Source organism: Alosa pseudoharengus, unplaced genomic scaffold (assembly GCF_046254945.1).
Source record: "Alosa pseudoharengus isolate Yale_2024_CS ecotype anadromous, Long Island Sound unplaced genomic scaffold, YU_APseudo_1.1 YU_APseudo_1.1_scf_20, whole genome shotgun sequence".
Taxonomy (NCBI): Eukaryota; Metazoa; Chordata; class Actinopteri; order Clupeiformes; family Clupeidae; genus Alosa; species Alosa pseudoharengus.
The window spans coordinates 18,204,478-18,222,890 of NW_027468664.1; the positions used below are offsets into that span (position 1 = coordinate 18,204,478).

Sequence of the window (18,413 nt, forward strand, 5' to 3'; positions counted from 1 at the left end):
TCATCGAGATATGTTTGAAAAGACACAAAAAGAAATTCAATTAATACATGTGTGATTTGATGTTGCCAAACATAACAAAACACAGCACAACACTGTTAACTGCAACTGATTGAGAATTAGGCAAAAAAGAACAAAATGATCACATCATAGTTTGTTTAAACAAGATCAGTTTATTGGCAGTTTGGACTATAAAGTCAACATTGTAGGTATCAGTACAGGGCAGATTGTGTTGGCATAATAACCATTTGCCTGCTCTATCCAAAAGAAACACTTCATCACGAGTCACTTGTACAGAGTGGTAATAATCAGAGTTTCTTTTTTCTCAGAGGACAAAAGTATTGTGTGTTACATTTGAACCAGACAGCATCACTTGGTAGTATGGCTTGGGTAACTAATGTTTACCTATCACATGGCTTAGGCTATCCGTCAGCCACATTCACTCTGATGTGCCACTCACGTATGTCACTGGAGTCCTGGGCTGTGTTGTATGGGCGAAGGGACAGTTAATAATAATAGCAATTTCACAGAGAAAGAGAGAGAGTCAGAGACAAAGAGAAAGAGAGCGTGAGAGAGATAAAGAGAGAGAGAGAGAGTAAATATACCGAAAATTCCAAAGGAAGTCTTCATCCGCCAATTTTTTCAGCTTTGATGACTTTCCTTAAAGACTTCCTCAAACCCTACATAATTGAGGCATTACATATTATGTACATTTTCGAGTATATATGTCTGTATATACGTTTACTTACTTACTATTGTGGTTATGCTTAACAGTCATCTAATCACAACATTCATGTTGATTAGTAATATATAGGAAAAAAAACTCATTGTCTCGTTATTATGACCACTAAGTCCCACATAGTGGATAGTCGCTACAAACAGTAAACAATATGCACTGACATTACCATTGATGCAGACCAATTAAGAGGCATTGTGCATTTTACCTGCTACACATATCTAATATAAATAGACAAATATAGTTGTTTTTTCAAAACCTTTGTATCACAAATAATATTGATAAAAAATCAGCACATATACAAAAAATGTCCTAAAAGATTTCATTGTCACACAACAATCGTTGATCCTCCCCGACACACACAACTGACAGATTGAACACTTGCAGTAGAAGCAGCAAGATTTTTATGTGGCATGACCATGTGGCCACATAGTTAATAGCACTTTCATATGTACATTTTTACTTACTTTTACACAGTACAGTAAAATAACATGAAAACAAGTTTAATAGGTAGCACGGAACTTCGAGCTAGAGATATCATGTCCTCCAATGAAAATACATATTTTGTAATTATTAATATATTTCAAGAATGCCACATACATAGAACACAGGGCTAATTTTTGATTGAATATGTCTGACCATCTTCCATTTTGATTGTGTTTTTATCCATAATCAATAGCTGGGCAGACACCATATTTGGTTTTAATATTGTATATAAAATCTATCTATACTTAAATCTTTAGATTTCAAAGGTGGCGTAGTGATACGAACATAAAGTCAGCTGTGGGGTTTTCATGTCAAACAGAGGTCCTGTCTACGATAGTTATACTGTAAGCTGCACCGTTGAGGAGTCAGCTTAACATTATTTGCACTCGATGCCACGTTTCCTGGTGTTTACAGAGTGTGTATATGTACGCAGGGAGATTTGTATTAATGCCCTGCACACTTCAATAGAATCCAGGGTATCAAAACAGTCCACTCAAGATATACAAAAATAATTATGTTAGCTTTGCATGAATACAATTCATAAACAAACATATAAACTATATTTTTATATATTAAGACTGCACCTTTGATGTTTTATTCATCAAAAATTGCTCATGTACAGGTGACGGGTTTCTTTTAAGTAAATTTAAAACTCTGTTTTGTAACGTTACATGCTTTTGTAACCAGGCTACAGGAACAAAAACATTTAGATATTTGTTTATTGACTTACTACGTTATCTAACTATTGCCATGGAAAGGGGTTATATTATGAGTAAATTCAGGTAGAAGAGGGTTTTGTGTGTTTATTGTGTTTTCATGACATACTATCAATGTTAGTGAAGTGTTTTCGTTTGCATCCACCTTCCATTGTCAACATCACCATTGCTAGTTAATTGTATGTGAGGGCTGGAGTGAAACCTGGGAACATAAAATTGGGAACATAAAGATGGGATTGGCAAACTCTGGCTTGTTCTCAAACCGGATAACACTGTGAAATTTTGAAGCGTGCAGTGTGTGTCTCATTGGTCCAACAAAGTATCTGGCTCGCTCCTGCTCAGACTCTCCATGAAATGAAATTGGCTTTTTCCTAAAAGAGTATGGCAACATAATTATTTTCCATAAGTCTCCATCCCGCATCATATTCATTAACAGTCTTAATATGGAGACTATAGAGACTAACTATAGAGACTAATCTGAGGAGACCCCCCCCCCCCACTACGGTTCTGCATAAAAACACTACTTGACAAAACCATGAAACATTGTCTCGTCCATGAGAAGAATGTCAACCAGAAGGTCTGGCTCAAAGTACACAGCTTGTTGCCGTGTGGTTGAGGTCAGACAGGACTGAAGGCAGGTTGCGCACAAAAAGATCTCAGGAGGCAAGAGGAGGAGCTGCTGGCGACAAGAGAGAGAGAGAGAGAGAGTTGCAGAGACGAGATCGATACGTTACATTCAGCCACAAGAAAAAAATAAAATGAAAGAGTCAATCAGTCTGACGGATTCTCTCCCTTCTGCTCCTCTACTGTTTTTTTCTACAACACACAGCACTGGGTCCAGAAACACCCCACCGAAAAAAACTTCACACCGCCAGAAAAGATTCCTCTGAAAACTCTCTTTCTGTCCTCCCTGAACAGACCGCTAAGGTTCTCTCCAGGGGTCGCATCCAAAATGGTGACCGCCCCCATTGAGGTTTTCAACTTCCAGGTCAACATGGCGCATAGGAGCAAAGACTTCCTGTGAAGGAGGTGGGTGGGGGTGCCCTTTCATTGGCCTGCATCGGCGGACAGGCGGCTCTCGTAGAGGCACAGGGCGTGGTGGACAAACTCGTATTGCTCCCCTGTCTGAATCATGCCACCCCTGCAGGAGGAAGAGGAGGAGGAAGAAGAAGAAACACAGCAATCAGCGGGATCTCCCTCAAGGGGCATCTTGATTATGAAATGGCAGCCGTTTCCTGCAGACCTTTCAACAATGCTGGCATTTACTGAGTCACTTAACCCAGCCCATGCAGTCCTTTCATATCCTAACATTTGCTTTAGTGGGTGTGGGGGCCATGGGAGAGATTGTCCAAGGAGGGGTTGATATGGGGGGTTGGAGGGGAGGAGGGGGGGTACTTCACAGAGGAATATAATGCACAAAGGTAAAACTGCTTTTAAATCACTATATGACTAAAACATTATGAGGGTGCACTAACGTCATTAGTATCCACAAACTGCATTTACTGACTTTTTATTCAGAGCCTAGTCTGGAAGGCAGCCCAAATTTAACTCCGACCACAAAATTTGAGTTTGGGAAATTTGGTCTGGCCTTGCTCCATTGACATACTTCTATGCTCGTATGAAAATCGGCCGACCAATCAAATCATCTGGACGGGCTTTATATGGACAGATGAGAAACTGTGCCTATTCATTCACATAAACCTGAGCGTGTTTCTGTTGATTTTGTTTACAGCAAAAAGCCTGTTGCTAGAGAAGTTAGACATTTAGATTGTACAAGATATTGACAACGCAATAACTTTAAAAAAAAAAAAAAAAAAAACACAGAGATTTAGTCATTTATATGCTTTGGCTATTGTCACTACAGGATTCATGGTAGGTTATTTTGTTGCCTTGGTTAGGTCTATCCAATTCTGTGCAGAGGCATTTTCCCCCTGTATCAGCTGAAACACATAACAACGCCCCAATACTCCTAGAATTGAGTTGGCTACGTCAGGCTATTTCCTCTCAATAAAAAGTCTTTAAGTGCAGTGTGTTCAAGTTATTTCACTCTTTTCACTCTTTTCTAGGTTTCTCTCCTACCTGTCTGATCGGAGTTGGCACACGATTCCCAAGACATCCACACTGCCCTCCATTTGCAGCTGACGACAGCCAATGGTTGTGGCAATGAAGCATCCAGTGCGACCAATACCAGCACTGGAAGGGAATGTACAGGCACTGCATGTTACACCAAACAACAAAATGACTGCAATGTCATGAAGTTACAATTTCAACCGTTTCATTTATGACAGCAGGGCTACTCTGGTGGGAATTGACGGATGGATTTTACTTTATTGACAGATGGATTTTACTTTATTGCCTCCATACATTCAAATCATAAGTTTGAAATTGTTCTATGAATTTGGATCTGCCAAGTCAAATATTTCCATATACCAGGACACCTCAAAGCCATTATTTGGCTTATACCTCAGTTAATATGTGTGTATTGTTCCAAAAACATTTTGACTAAAGAAATGCTTATGGGAATGATGAGTCATTCAAAATAACAGATAAGCACTGATGGTCAACAGGCTTGTGCAAAATTGCAGAATTGAAACTGGCTCTTAAATTCCAATTAAATTCTTGAATTTCACTTGCATTTCAATTGAGGTAGCAAACAGAATTGCAATTCGAATTGTGCACAACCCTGAATTGGTCAAATAGAGCTAGCTATAAACGGTGATGTACCTGCAGTGAACAATAACGGGGCCTCGGCTGCCGCTGGCCAGCCGGTCCTCCTCCACGTCCGCCATGAGCTGTAGCAGGGGCTGTGCGCTGTCGGGGGTCTTGTGGTCAGGCCACGACGTGTACCAGTAATGCTCCAACGAGCGACTCTGCCCCCCTTGCTGCGGTCACACACACAGACAGAGGGGTCAAGTCAAGTCACTTTTATTTATATAGCACATTTTTGTGTGCACAGAGTGCAGCCCAAATCGATCCACATAAAAGACATTGACACACAGGACAAAAAGATGCCGGATGGAGCGACGTAGTCGCCAGCGTACCCGTGACACCAAGACAGTCAAGAATGCAAAGAGTGTGTGAGAGGGAGAGGGAAAGGCACACAAACATGGAACATAAACAATGTGCAATTGAAACTGACTAGTGAATAGTGAGGAGATGTTTGCTGTGTGTGAAAAATAATGTTTTAGCTTAGAAACCGCGTAACATCGCTTAGATCACCTTTAACTGTAAATGTGAACTGTGTAACTGTGAACGGCTGTGGTCATCATGCCAGACTGAGCCTTTACCTTCAGCGTGAGGCTGCGCACGGTGTAATGGTCACTTTCCCGGACACTGTTTACCAGCACTTCTGTTTTGCCGTAGATGCCTCTCCTCTCCGGCCAGTACAGCACACATTTCTGCAGAGGAAACCAGGATGGCTTTATTGACCTGACCAGACCCAGCCAGGGCATACAGGGCACCGACCACTCACTAATGAATGCAGTGAATGAAGATGATTGAATTAAAGTAATGATTAAGTCAGTGAATGAATGATTAAATGAATGAATGGAAAGGCCTACCAATGAAGTTAGGCACTTGCCATTAATCAACATTAATTGATACATTAATACATTCATGCAAATAATCTATTTAAGGTGTCACTGCAAATTGATGTACTGTATTACAGATAGTTCCAAAGTGTTGAATTAATTTTTCAGCAGTTTCTGGAGGTGTAATTGTACTGAACTGAGACGGGCTCTAAGGATGTAAGACTCTGGAGGCTCACAGGAGTGTGTCTTCTCTATTGCTACTCAAGTTTGCTGAAATTATTTAAGGAGCCATAACTCATATAATGAGCTCAATAAATTCATTGCCAGCAGCTTAAGATAATCAATCCAACAGCTGTGTTGTGACAAAGTATCTCAGTTGTCTGTAAGGTTTTTCTGGATAACAGCCATGACAGATCGTCACCTCGTTTTTCTCCTTGAGTTTGGTGATCATGACAATGACAGGGCAGTCCTCCTGCCAGGCCATCTGCCAGAAGTCGTTCACCGTGTTGATCATCGGACCTTGCGTGGCGATGTACGCTTTCTCATCTCCAAGGTAACCCTGAAAAGTAAACAAAGACAAATCAGGCAATGGGTGAGGTGGATACAAAAATAGCTGAACTGCGACTGCCTTGACTGTTTTTTTGAGATGGTTAAGAGAAAAAGACTTCAAAATCAACCAGGCACATTTAACAGAAACTCAGCACTTTAGTGGTACCAATATGGTAAGTCCTGCATAACTATGAAAACATTTATCATGTAAATATATTGTATGTCAGAAAAGTATTAGGCCTTGTCAACATGAACACGATTATTTTGTTTTTAAAAAGAGCATTTAAAAACTAAAATGATCTCCATCCACACAAGCATGTTAGCGTTTAAAGACTCTACAGGCAGATCTCAGAATGACCTCTGCTACCATTTAAAAGGGGACACTGGTTCATCAAGGTATGAAAAATGAGATGGAAATGGCTGTCTAAACAATGGTTGAATAAGTCATATCACCCAAAGTTCATTTGTACTGCCTGTGTACAAGTGTAGCCATGGCCACCTAAGAAACTTCAGGGGTCAGGGATCGAGGTGCTGCTGCTGCTGCTGTGTGTGTGTGTGTGTGTGTGTGTGTGAGGGTGGTGAGACGTTGAGGATGTGATTGTGTATGTATGCAAGGCCAGGGTGTTAGAACTGTCGAGGGAGGCCTCACGGTGGTGGTGGACGTGAAAGAGAAAACTAACTCTTAAACTTCCTGCCTCAGGAAGCCGCCCTATTGTATGTGAGGTCCGACTGGCCATAAGAAGTGAGTTCACTTGTTCCTTTGCTACCGGGCCCCCATCCTCCCCGCCTCCACCCCAGCCTATCCACCTCACAGTCAGCCACCCCACCCCTCAGGCCCCCCTACTTTCTTCGAAGGACTTATATGGAAGCAAAACAAACAATGGTCTCAACATTCTTCCCAAGATCTATAAACCGATAAGGAAGACGTTTTTTTTTTTTACCCCTAATGTTTATTTAATTTCATTGTTACCAGATCCCTGCAATGAATCAAACCCTCCACCACATGAAGAAGTCTTTTGCAGTGAAATATAGAGACGCAGCATGTTGGTTGGACACAGAAGGTGGGACTCACCCTGATGAAGTTGGCATTAATGTAGCTGCTGAGGGGATCGTAAGAGTTCTTGGCCTTCAGGATCACCCTGGAGTGTGGGTCTGAGAGACAGAAACAGACAGAGAGAGGAAGAGAGAGAATGACAGAGAGAGAGAGAGAGAGAGAGAGAGAGACCAGAATAAGCACCAAAACAAAGACCCAGAAAAATGTTGACGGGGGTGAGTGATTGTTTACACTTTCAAATGAAAACTTTTTCGCCCTGTGATGACCTTTTCTCCCCTGGCCTTACTGTGAGGTTGTAAAGACATGTTTTCAGACTTCAGACACAGAATAGGGTGTTTTTGTCGATGACTACACCTAGGCCAGGGCAAAGCACAACACCCACTCTCTGTTGGCTGACATGTTGCCGAGCTGCTTCAGCTTTTCACACACTCTTTTTTAACGCCATATTGTCCTCCCACGATGCTGGCTTCATCTCTATGAACGAATGACTCATCATCATCACCTCCATCATCATTATACGCGTTTCAAAACTTTTATGACTCACAAGGTTTAAATATACCTCCGCTCTCATTAAAGAGGAGCGTAGCTGTCAGTCTGGATGTTCTTAAAACAGTCATCTTTTTAATTGTTCTTTGTTTAAGGTCGAAGCTTTTGCCGAGGCCTGGTCAACGTCCAAGACGTTTCAGTCCAACTCACAAGTCTCACCTTGGACGGAAGGAACACCCACCCCGCTGACACCCACCCACCCCCCAGCACACACACACACACACACACACACACACACACACACACACACACACACACACACACACACACACACACACACACACACACACAAACACACACACACACACGCACGCACGCACGCACGCACACACACACACACACACACACACACACACACACACACACACACACACACACATATTGATAACTAAGCCTCTCTTCCCTTCCCCTGTTCTGTTCTGAAGAAACACTGGCCGCTGCGGACGGAAGCTGATAACAGCCAATCAGGAGCTGGGCAGCCAGAGGGGGGTTACGCAACGGCTTGCCGTGTCCCGAGAAGTTTGGCACGGCGCTAGGAACAGACTGTTCAACTTGGGCCTTAATTGTATTGTATTGTTCTCGAGCCAGCGCGAAGGGCCAAAGGGAAAGCCCGGTTCAAGGCACGCTCGTTAACCTCTGCGCCTCCACCTTCACTTCAAAACAGATAGAGAGAGGGAGGGGCGGAGGTGAAGCTCCTCCCTCATTGAGCCATATTGACGCTGGAGTGGACACTTTTATCCATAACTATAAATCTAAACATTTTCTAATTCTCAAAAATGAAAAACATTTTATCAGTGCATGTGTTCCTTGGGTGTTGACCCCATGGTTTTGAGACCAATTAAACACCAGTGTTTTTATGACAAAAAAAAAGCTCCTGGAGCTCAATGCTCAGGTAGTAGAACAAGGTGCCACGCCACCAAGACAGTGGGGCACTTTTATCACCAAACACAGGTGCTTAGAATAATGGTCACAAATCAGCAAAGTGGTCAGCACGGCACAACTACGAGCTTGACCCCCTCTCCTGGTCTATTCCTCCTCGTCAGCAAGTCTCGGAAGGCAGAGGGTTCCAATATATCACTGTGGGACAGGCCCCTGTCAGCTGTTAGCTGACGCTAATCGGACATGACATGTTGACTTTCTCTGGCACTGACAACTGGCAAAATAATTTGGGCAACGCTAATGCACAGTGACAAGCTATACTGTCTGCCGAGACCACTCAAGCTACGGACCTGTCAGGCCCAGGCACTTGGCATGCAACAGCGACCGTAGCAATAAAACAAATAAATCAACCGTTACTGCCAAGGAGGATAAAAAGGGGAAGGTGTGTGGGGTACTAACTTGGCAAAATGGTCTTGTATCGGTTCTTGGTTCCGTGGCTGGGGATGTCCAAGTCTTTCGGATCCACAAAGTTCATGGGGATCTCCTGGAACAGTAAGACAGGTTGCGTTATAGGTGACGTTGAAGAGGAACAGATCATGACAGACCAGCAGGATTAACCAACGACTCCCCTCAAGGAGGTGAAATGAGCCAGACATGTTTGAAACGGTGCAATCCGGCAAACTACCACACGTCCGAATGACTCACGACTTACAGATCATTACCCACAGTCATCACGCACACACACAGACTAAAAAATGGAACGGACTGTCAATGTGTCACGTTTCGCTACGGGGTGTGTGCTGTGCTGAGAAGTAGACATGTCACTGAGAGGTGGTGTGAGGCTCCTGACGGGGGTGGGTGACAGGGGGTGGGTGACAGGGGGTGGGTGACAGGGGGTGGGTGAAGGGCAAAAACATCGATCTGATGTGAGAGGCAGAGGTGGAGAAATGTCTGGCAGGAGGAGTAAAAACAACTGCTGGATTCTTATGCTCAACATGTACTGATCATAATGTCTGATCATAATGTGCTGTTGTACCTGTACTTCCTAGAACAACACCTCTTCCAATCTATCTTCTGAGACGAGATTTGCATGGAGTGTGTGTGTGTGTGTGTGTGTGTGTGTGTGTGTGTGTGTGTGTGTGTGTGTGTGTGTGTGTGTTTTAGGTGACTAACACATCTCCAATCGTATGCACATGTCTGTACACATATTTGTGTTGTGTATATGTGCATTTGTGTACACACACATGCATGTGTGTGAGTGCGTGTGAGTGAATATGTGTGTGGGCATGTGTGCTCCAAAGTGTGTGTGTGTGTGTGTGTGTGTGTGTGTGACTCACAGCGAACTCGGCGTGCAGCACGGGCATGTTGAGCACAGTGTTGCGGAGCTGCGGGCGCGTGAGCGTGCGTCCGGCCGACTGCAGGTACTCCTGGGCGGCGCTCTCGCGGGGCGTGTTCACGCCACAGTTGAGCGGCTCCACCGCGCCCAGGGAGCTCATGTCCAACACCAGGGACACGTTGGAGCCTCTCCTGCAACCACAAGCACACACACAACACAAGCACACACACAACACAAGCACACACACAACACAAGCACACACACACAACACAAGCACACACACAACACAAGCACACACACAACACAAGCACACACAACACAAGCACACACACAACACAAGCACACACAACACAAGCACACACACAACACAAGCACACACAACACAAGCACACACACAACACAAGCACACACACAACACAAGCACACACACAACACAAGCACACACACAACACAAGCACACACAACACAAGCACGAGCCATGAGATCCAGTCACGTCAATTCAAATCGTGTGAGCACAACCCATAAACACAAGTCTGATTTACAGCTGGTCTTGGACAAGCTATCTGTGGGTAAAAAAAATACACAAAGATCATTGAAAACAAAGCCTGCCGTGCTGAAATGGGACAGTTTTTAAGAATTAACAATTGAAATGTATCTTTGATTAGTTCACAGTCTATATTGTTCATGAACATTAGAAGAAAAAACTATTCAAGCCATAAGCAAATTTACTGTGAACTTCAATATCAAAGTGGTAGTTGAAAACAGCAACATTTAGGACTTTTCCTATGATATATTTATTCATATAACCCTAACAGAAACTGCCCTAGGCAGTTTTTCTCACTGGTTTTCGGAATAACCTAAAGAAGAACAATATAGTGACATTTAATTTTAGATTTCGCTACATTTACAAAGATCAGAGTTTAATCATGAAAAGAGCTCAATCCAGGACCTCATCAGGGAGACCAAACTGTGTCCCCTTCAGCTGTCAGACAGGGGTCAAGCGACTTTGCACGTCCACAGGACAAGACTTCCAGGGTTGTTTTGTCAGCCTCAATCTGCAGTTTTTAAACATGACTGTCTATGTTGGTTCAGGTCCGTGCTACAATAACTCCACCCAAACCCACCGTCTGTCTGAAACAAACTCGCCACCCGTGCACAATGCGCTCGATATCAATGCTATAGAATGTTCAAGTCCCACTGCTGTGAACGTGCAATGAACATTATCACTAAAACTCAGTCAGCAAAGGCCATTTTTTTCTCGTTATGAGGAGCAAATATTTACTGGATTTTAATCCGAGACTGTGTTGGGAGGAATTAATTTCCTGTTCCGAATCCATGCCTGCAGGCCATTTTGATCAACCCCCCACCCACCCACCAAAACACACACACACACACACACACACACACACACACACAGACACATACACACACTCCACCTGCCACTCCGTTTCAGTCTGGACCACAAGAAACCTATCCCTTCAGCAGACGAAGGATACAAGCCAGTCATAACTGGCGTGAACCAATCAGGGGCCTGTCCCGAATCATCATCCTCTCGCAATCAGTGGCGAGGCACGGCAGGAAGTCAGCCATATCCTGCACAGGAAGTCAGCTGACACATCCCTGGTCCCGCCTTTCCCTTTTTGTCTGGCTCTGCATTAGGGGGGCTTTGGAGCTGAGAGATAACAGGACCGTCTGCAGGACGCTGCAGGACAAGTCCTCCGAGAGGTACCGGTCACCCCATAGAACATCTCTGAATGTTGCCAGACAGATAGCAAATTGCCAGATTATTCAGGGACAGCTGATGCCCCCGCCAGACAGCGGAACATGATGTCCTCCTCATGTTTACTTTTGGGCAGTTCTCTCTCAGTCACGCATTTATTTGATTTATTCTGACTAAGTGAGCCAGAGAACACATAATGGGTGGATAATCATGACATTGTGAGGAGAATCATAAATCAGTCTTGTTTAGAGTTGGGCTAAAAGGCACTGAAATCTCTGTGTGCTCAGGAGACTCAGGCACAGCGTCTCCAGCCAACAATAAAATCAACTTTGTTACTTCGATTCTAATGACAAGAAACTTAGTTGCGTTCAACCAACACTCTTTGTGCTTTGTGGCTAAATCCCCAAGCTATTGTGGCGCAGGTTGAAAAGAGGCGTTTCTGACTGCGGACCAGTGAAGTTGGTTTAGCGCTAAGTGACTGCGCTACGCCACCTCCCTCCTTGGTCCTGGCTTCAGTAGCCACTGTCCCCCGGTGACTTCAGAAGCCTCCATTGTGCCTTGGCCAACCATTTTTTTTTCATAAGAACATTGTAGATCATCTCTTCCTGTGTTCCCACCCCTAACCCCACCAACCACCACACACACACACACATACACACACACACACACACACACACACACATACACACTCGCCCACCAAACACACAAACACACACACACACACACACACACACACACCTCCCTCCCTCTGGTAAACACTGAGATGATTGTTGGACATCCCTCCACTGTTGACACGGGAGCGCAAAGGCGTCCTCTCTCACCTCGAGCGAAGGCGGCCTACTCCTCGGTCCACACGTACGCTCCCTCACACACCTGCCACACTGAGCAAACACGCGGGTGTCGGGGTCACATTCCACGACCTCCATTCAAATCCAATCATCGGGCCAGGCCCCACCTCAGAATAAATTATTGTGAGATACCATGCGTTATAGTCCACGGCGACGTACACAATGTACAGAATGTAAAGTTACCCGGTCACTGGATATCCATGATGGATAACCAACAGGGTGAGGAGTGCCAAGTATATTGTTTAATGAGGAAACAAAACGTAATGATTTTTCTATCCATTTAAGATACTTCAGCAGTGAAGGAAGGATATACTTATCACCAGTAGCTGAACAGCAAACCAAACATTGACCCTTGATAAACTTACAGTCCAGTCCCACGCAATGCTGTGGTGGTCAGCAGATTGTGAATGTGAAATGAGGGCACCTACTTTTGTTTACCCTGCGGCCAAAGGAAGGCAGAGAGGCCTTTGACGTTACCAACTCTGCCTTCACGGGGTTCATTGTGTAGTTGGACCACCAGAGGGCGATGTTTCATAATATTGTTTCCTTTGTTTTGCACATGACAAACTAAAATGAGTCACATTTTACTAAACTGAAAAATCTTTCTTCACAGAAATCCTCAACCGGTGCTTTCCAGAAATACAAAATGTTTAGGATTGCGTTATTTCTGATGTCTCATATTATTTCCCAACCCTCCCATTCACCAGATTTTCTCTGGCAGGCCTGGCACCATTAGGAGTCAAGAGGGAGCTCAGTTGCCCCTTCAGTTATATGTTCTGCCCCCAGTTAAAATTCAAAATTCATGAAAAAATGTCAGTTAAAATGGTATGTATCCTATAAGAATACAACAAAAATAAAAACAACAAAATATTGAGATAAAAGTATCATAAAGATGGCAGTTTGAAATATTGTTCCCCATAAAATATCTTCCCATCTTACCCAGTTTGTTTTTCCACTGCCCAAGCAGAATTTAAACATGCTTCTGACACACAACACTGTTATGTCAGAACCAGACGCTTATTATCTTAGTTGTGCATTGTCAAAAGATGTATTAGATTTGAACCTCACAACATAGCTGTATTTTCTTTTAAGTGAAAACAGCTAATTAAACCTTATTAGCTTGCTAAATACCTAACATAGCCACAAAAACACCTCAGGCGCTAAGAATGGATAACATGCCCCAACATGTCCCAACTGCAACTTTAGCTCCACTAGTGACAGAAGCCAATCAGGTCAGACTGGGTCTGCCTCTACGATTTTATGTTTTATTTAATCATTCTGACATTGCTGTCTGTCAGTGGTTAGAATCATTCATAAATCGAGCAAATGATTGAATTTCATTATACCTACCAACAGACCAATTTTAGTTAGTGACCTGGTAATCTGCTAACCTGGCCCTAGCCAGATGAATGTCGTTCCGCTTAGCTCCGCCTAGCTTCACTCACATCCATCTGGAACCTCTTCCATTGAGAGTGATTTCTCCAACCAACTTTATGGTTTAGCCAATCAGGACGCAGGGCGGGAGTTTCATAGATGTGACATAGCGTAGAAGCGACTGTGAGACTGTTATCAGCGTCACGGGTTGGCTTCGATGTGAGTGGTAAATCGTGTATAGAGTCGTTAGGCGGGCTTAACATAATGATTGATGGCAGAGTTGCAACGGTTTGGCTTGAATTCCCTGCTACTTGAAAACAAAGAAGATGGATGTTGCTGTTGGCCAACAGTGTGACACGAGTTAAGATTGTTTTAAGATGGCAAAAGTTTGAACTAGCCAACTAGCTCCGCTGGTGGGAAAACGCATGGGACTCAGCGCTGTCCTATTGCGTGCAGAGGGAATTTGAAAGACAACTGATTATCCCGCCCCTCGGACTGAGCACTGCGAACGGTGAGTGCCCAGACTCTACATTTTAATTTGGGTCTGGCTCGTCAGGCTACCTGTTTCATATTATGGCCATTAGACACAATTACATTAAAAAGATAAGGCAGGGATTGTTCGCGTCAAGACAAAACGACACTACATTGCCACATGTAGCCTCATTATTTTTAACTGCCTCCTGAGTCACTTCATCCTGGCACCAGGCCTGCTCTCAAATCTCTTATGGGATTTTCCCATAATGCCTCTCTGTATCACACATCACTGTCGACCATAAAAGCTTGCTGGCTTCAGTTCATGATGCTTTTACCTCACAGGGCAATCATGCGGATCAAGTGGATCAATCACAATCATGGAAATCTTTCTGAAAGAAAAGCTTGTGGCAGGTTTTCTTTCTCTATATGTATTAATAAAGCTCATGGTAAAACTATTGATACCAGTGAAGTTGGGAAGTGCATTAAAACGCATCCACATAGCAGCTTCAGGGACGGGACTGTAGTGTCTGGAGTGAAATTTTACAAAAAAAAAATTCTCCAAGGAAACTCCTTCCACACCCCCACACTCCATTCTCCAGAACTCACCTCTCCTGGAGACCAGCTGCAGGCTTCATCCTGAAGGGGGAGGGGCTTGATGAGAGGCAGGGTTTGACCTCGGTGGTCGGGACGCAGGGCTGGCAGATAGGTTCGTGAGCGTGACTGGAGACCGCGCTTTTGCCAACGGGCGTGGACGCCGCGGGGGCGGGGCCTACGTTGGAGATTATCTGATTGGACGGACGAGAGGCGGGGCCGGTACTTATAGGTTTAGGGACCGCCTCGGCCTGAACCATGCTGCTGCCGCTGGTGAGGTGGGCAGGGGGAGGTGGCTGGAGGGGGCGTGGGGGGGCTGAGTGGACGGGGACGGGGGCCAAGTGAACGTTGGGCGGGGGCGGCTCCTTGAACTGCCGGTCGGAATATTCAACCTTCTCCTTTAACCTGTACAGAACCTGAGACACAGAGAGGAGAGAAAGACCAAGTCCATGTTAAACGTGTATCATTCTCTGACAAATTGTTACTATACTTTACTTACACAACTACGACTGCAAGTGAATTACATAACTACTGCAAGTGACTTACACAATGCATACAATTTGTGTTGTCAAATAAAATTTAAAGAGGCCCTAAAGCAAATGCTATAATGCAAGTACCATCCACAGCTAAAGACATGACTGACCTGTGAAAGCATTACAGTGAACTCTGAGTACATTACATGACTTAAGCGGTTCTGTTTCACAACCACTTTCAAGGCCAATGACCTTTACTAAAACAAACGTAGATACAGTAGCGAGCTTTCATTTTAACTAATGCGATCTGGCCCTCTAGACCGATATCACACTCCAGTGTCTCTGTTGGCATACCTCAGAATGATGAGGGACCAAAACACGATGTGGTAATACTGCTTTGACAAGACATGCCTCAGCAACCAGCGGAGTTAGAAACCTGCCCTGGAGATTTGTCAGTGGCCTGCGCTTCATACCTGAGCTAAGGCTTTATAGTGTGGGCAAGCCAGCACAGCGATGACATGCCACTGATCTACTGAAGGGTTGAATGAGTTGTGTGAGTTTCAGCTTACTTAATTTCTTGCTTTGCCTTGGCTTTCTAATATTACTGGGCTCATGCAAAGCTCTTTGACATGAAGGTAAAGCCAAGAAGAGACCAAGGTTTTTAGAAACAGGCCCTCTGGTGGTTGATGTTATGCTTACAGTATGATAGCAATAAGTTTGAGATGGTGTGCTACAGTGGTGGTTTACTACACATTAACACAGTTAAAACTGGTTAAACTGATAAAACTGATTAAACGGATAACACACTAGTGTTGATATATCAATGATATATCTAGAAAAACGTCATCATTTTATAAACTGGTATATTTTATAAACTAATAAATCTTGTACTATCGATTTAATTCTGGCATGCACTAAATGCATTGTCAGCTCAGCTCATTTCAAATGCAGCCAAAAAGCATACTAGTAAAACAGAGAGCAGATCTGGAAAAAGTGTCATCCATATTCATTGCTGCTATTTGTTTTGGTATGAATTAACAATGCTAATTTATGAATGACTGTTTTCACACACTGTCAACAAACAAATGACATACCTGAATCAATGTACTGTAGCAAAACATTTGCATACATAAGGAAGATACAAGTCATTCAACAATTCCTCCCGAAAAGTGATATTTCTGTTGGCACCCTGTAACTGTGCCAACAAGCCAAGTCTCCGCTGTTTCTCCACACCCTCCTCACCCTCTCCACTGTGGCACTGCTAAAACAGGCCAACTGGCACGTTAAGCCTCTAAGTCCCACACACACACACACACACACACACACACACACACACACGCTCACTGCTTTTACCTAACAAGCTAATATGCTAATTTTCCTGAATAGTCCCTGTGGCCAATCCCAGCTGGCCTGAGCTGGCTTTTCTCAGGCTTTATGATGTCACTCGCCTTGGCTCTTTAGGGGGGAGACTTTTACAGCCTCCACTGATTTCCCGCCCCCTTCCACCAATCAGAGTTCAGAGATTGCAGTGGCAGAGCAGCGATCCCGAGCAGTAGCACATGATCCTCTCCCAAGCCCTGAGCTACTGAGCCTACTGAGCCTACTGCGATGGTGAGTGTCTGACAGTAGCGCACAAACCACAGGCCATGTGGAGACCCAACCTCGACACAAGACAGAGTGTCCTCTCTGAGACATCCAGTGACCAATGGTGTGCACTACTGGAGTGTAAATGTTCTCTGCTATATCCACCAGATACAAATCTGTATGTGATTAATCCCATGTAAATGCTGATAGGCTTCAGAGGCACCTCATCATCATCACAACAACAACAACAACAACAACAACAACAACAACAACATCATAAGTTAATCCATCTATCCATCTAATCCATGCTATGAACAGTACAACAACAACAAAACATTACGTTTACATAGTGCTTCATCTAGGCGCCCCAAAGAATGTTACAATGAAGGAGACCTCACTTCAACCATCACCAATATGTAGCACCCACCTGTAGCATCTAGTTCTAGCTACAAGAACCTCTCCCAAGCAAATGCCCCTCAAAGATTAAGAACACAACCACAACACATTTAACACAACACCACCACCACAACCATGACACTGTGCCACTAATACCTACATCCAGTTACTGGTGTAAGCAGTAAGAAGGGGCTTAAGACAGCCGTGATACTGGGGAGGTTAAAATAGCTCCCATTTCACAACACAACAGACCACAGTCACCCAAACAGAACTCAAGTCACTCACGTACCATCAAACAGGTGACAATGATGATGAAGATCGTGAGGAAGATGACCACTGCATAGAAGCCTTCCTTGGTCCACACATTGTCCCTCTCGTGCTGTCCCTGGAGTACATTCTTCTACAGGAGGAGGAATAAAGGGAGGGACGGAAGAGAGAGAGAGGAAAGAAAAGTTAAGGTCAACAGACAGAAAAGGGGGATGCAAAAGAAACAAGAGAAAAAAGGACATATTAGGGAGAAAAGTGAAAGAAGAGCCCCAAAAAAAGACAAAGGAAGAAGAGAAAGGAACATGTTCAAATGGTACATTCAACACATTCAAAAATTCAGCATGTCTCCCCTTGTTTTGGTTCCCATGGCAATACCACCCCCTCACCCCGATCTCTCCACCCGACACACACACACACACACACACACACACACACACACACACACACACACACACACACACACACACACACACATAAACATCCTCAAACCCACCTGTAGCAGAGCTGTCCAGTGTGCCTGAGACAGCCCAAAAAGCCAATCCAGCCAAAGACAGCCGCGGAACGCCTCGACTGTCATACACACCACTTTCTCTCTCCCTGTCTCACACACACTCCCTCTCGCACACACTCACTCACGCCCTCAAGCTAAAAGCTAAAAAATGCTACTTCCACCTGCATGTGTGTGTATGAGAGCGATGGAACGAGAGAGAGAGAGAAAGAGAGAGAGAGCAAAAGTAAGGAAGAGAAAGAGTGTGTATGCCCAGGGTGACAGCACAGCTTCTCGTCTCTCATGCTAAAGAGCCTCTGACATGCCAAACACACATACACACACACACAGCTCGCCGCCAGCGGCTCCT

At 44.3% G+C, this 18,413-nt stretch overlaps 1 protein-coding gene across 2 annotated transcripts in view; it reads right to left on the bottom strand.

Moving 5' to 3' along the window:
• Window positions 1–150: 150 nt before the first annotated feature.
• ptprr (protein tyrosine phosphatase receptor type R) overlaps window positions 151–18,413 on the bottom strand; it is a 26,793-nt gene continuing 8,530 nt past the window's right edge. The window contains exons 1-11 of one of the 2 annotated variants that reach the window (XM_076296767.1): window positions 18,050–18,413; window positions 17,579–17,689; window positions 14,852–15,252; window positions 9,831–10,020; window positions 8,953–9,037; window positions 7,087–7,166; window positions 5,887–6,024; window positions 5,223–5,333; window positions 4,660–4,817; window positions 4,015–4,128; window positions 151–3,076 (exon numbers count right to left, since the gene is read on the bottom strand). The exon at window positions 18,050–18,413 is cut by the window's right edge and continues 497 nt beyond it. In XM_076296767.1, the coding sequence (XP_076152882.1) occupies window positions 2,983–3,076; window positions 4,015–4,128; window positions 4,660–4,817; window positions 5,223–5,333; window positions 5,887–6,024; window positions 7,087–7,166; window positions 8,953–9,037; window positions 9,831–10,020; window positions 14,852–15,252; window positions 17,579–17,689; window positions 18,050–18,133 (1,566 nt within the window). In that variant the 5' untranslated portion in view covers window positions 18,134–18,413 and the 3' untranslated portion in view covers window positions 151–2,982. The remainder of the gene's footprint in view (window positions 3,077–4,014; window positions 4,129–4,659; window positions 4,818–5,222; window positions 5,334–5,886; window positions 6,025–7,086; window positions 7,167–8,952; window positions 9,038–9,830; window positions 10,021–14,851; window positions 15,253–17,578; window positions 17,690–18,049) is intronic. The other variant, XM_076296766.1, reaches the window with a different exon arrangement.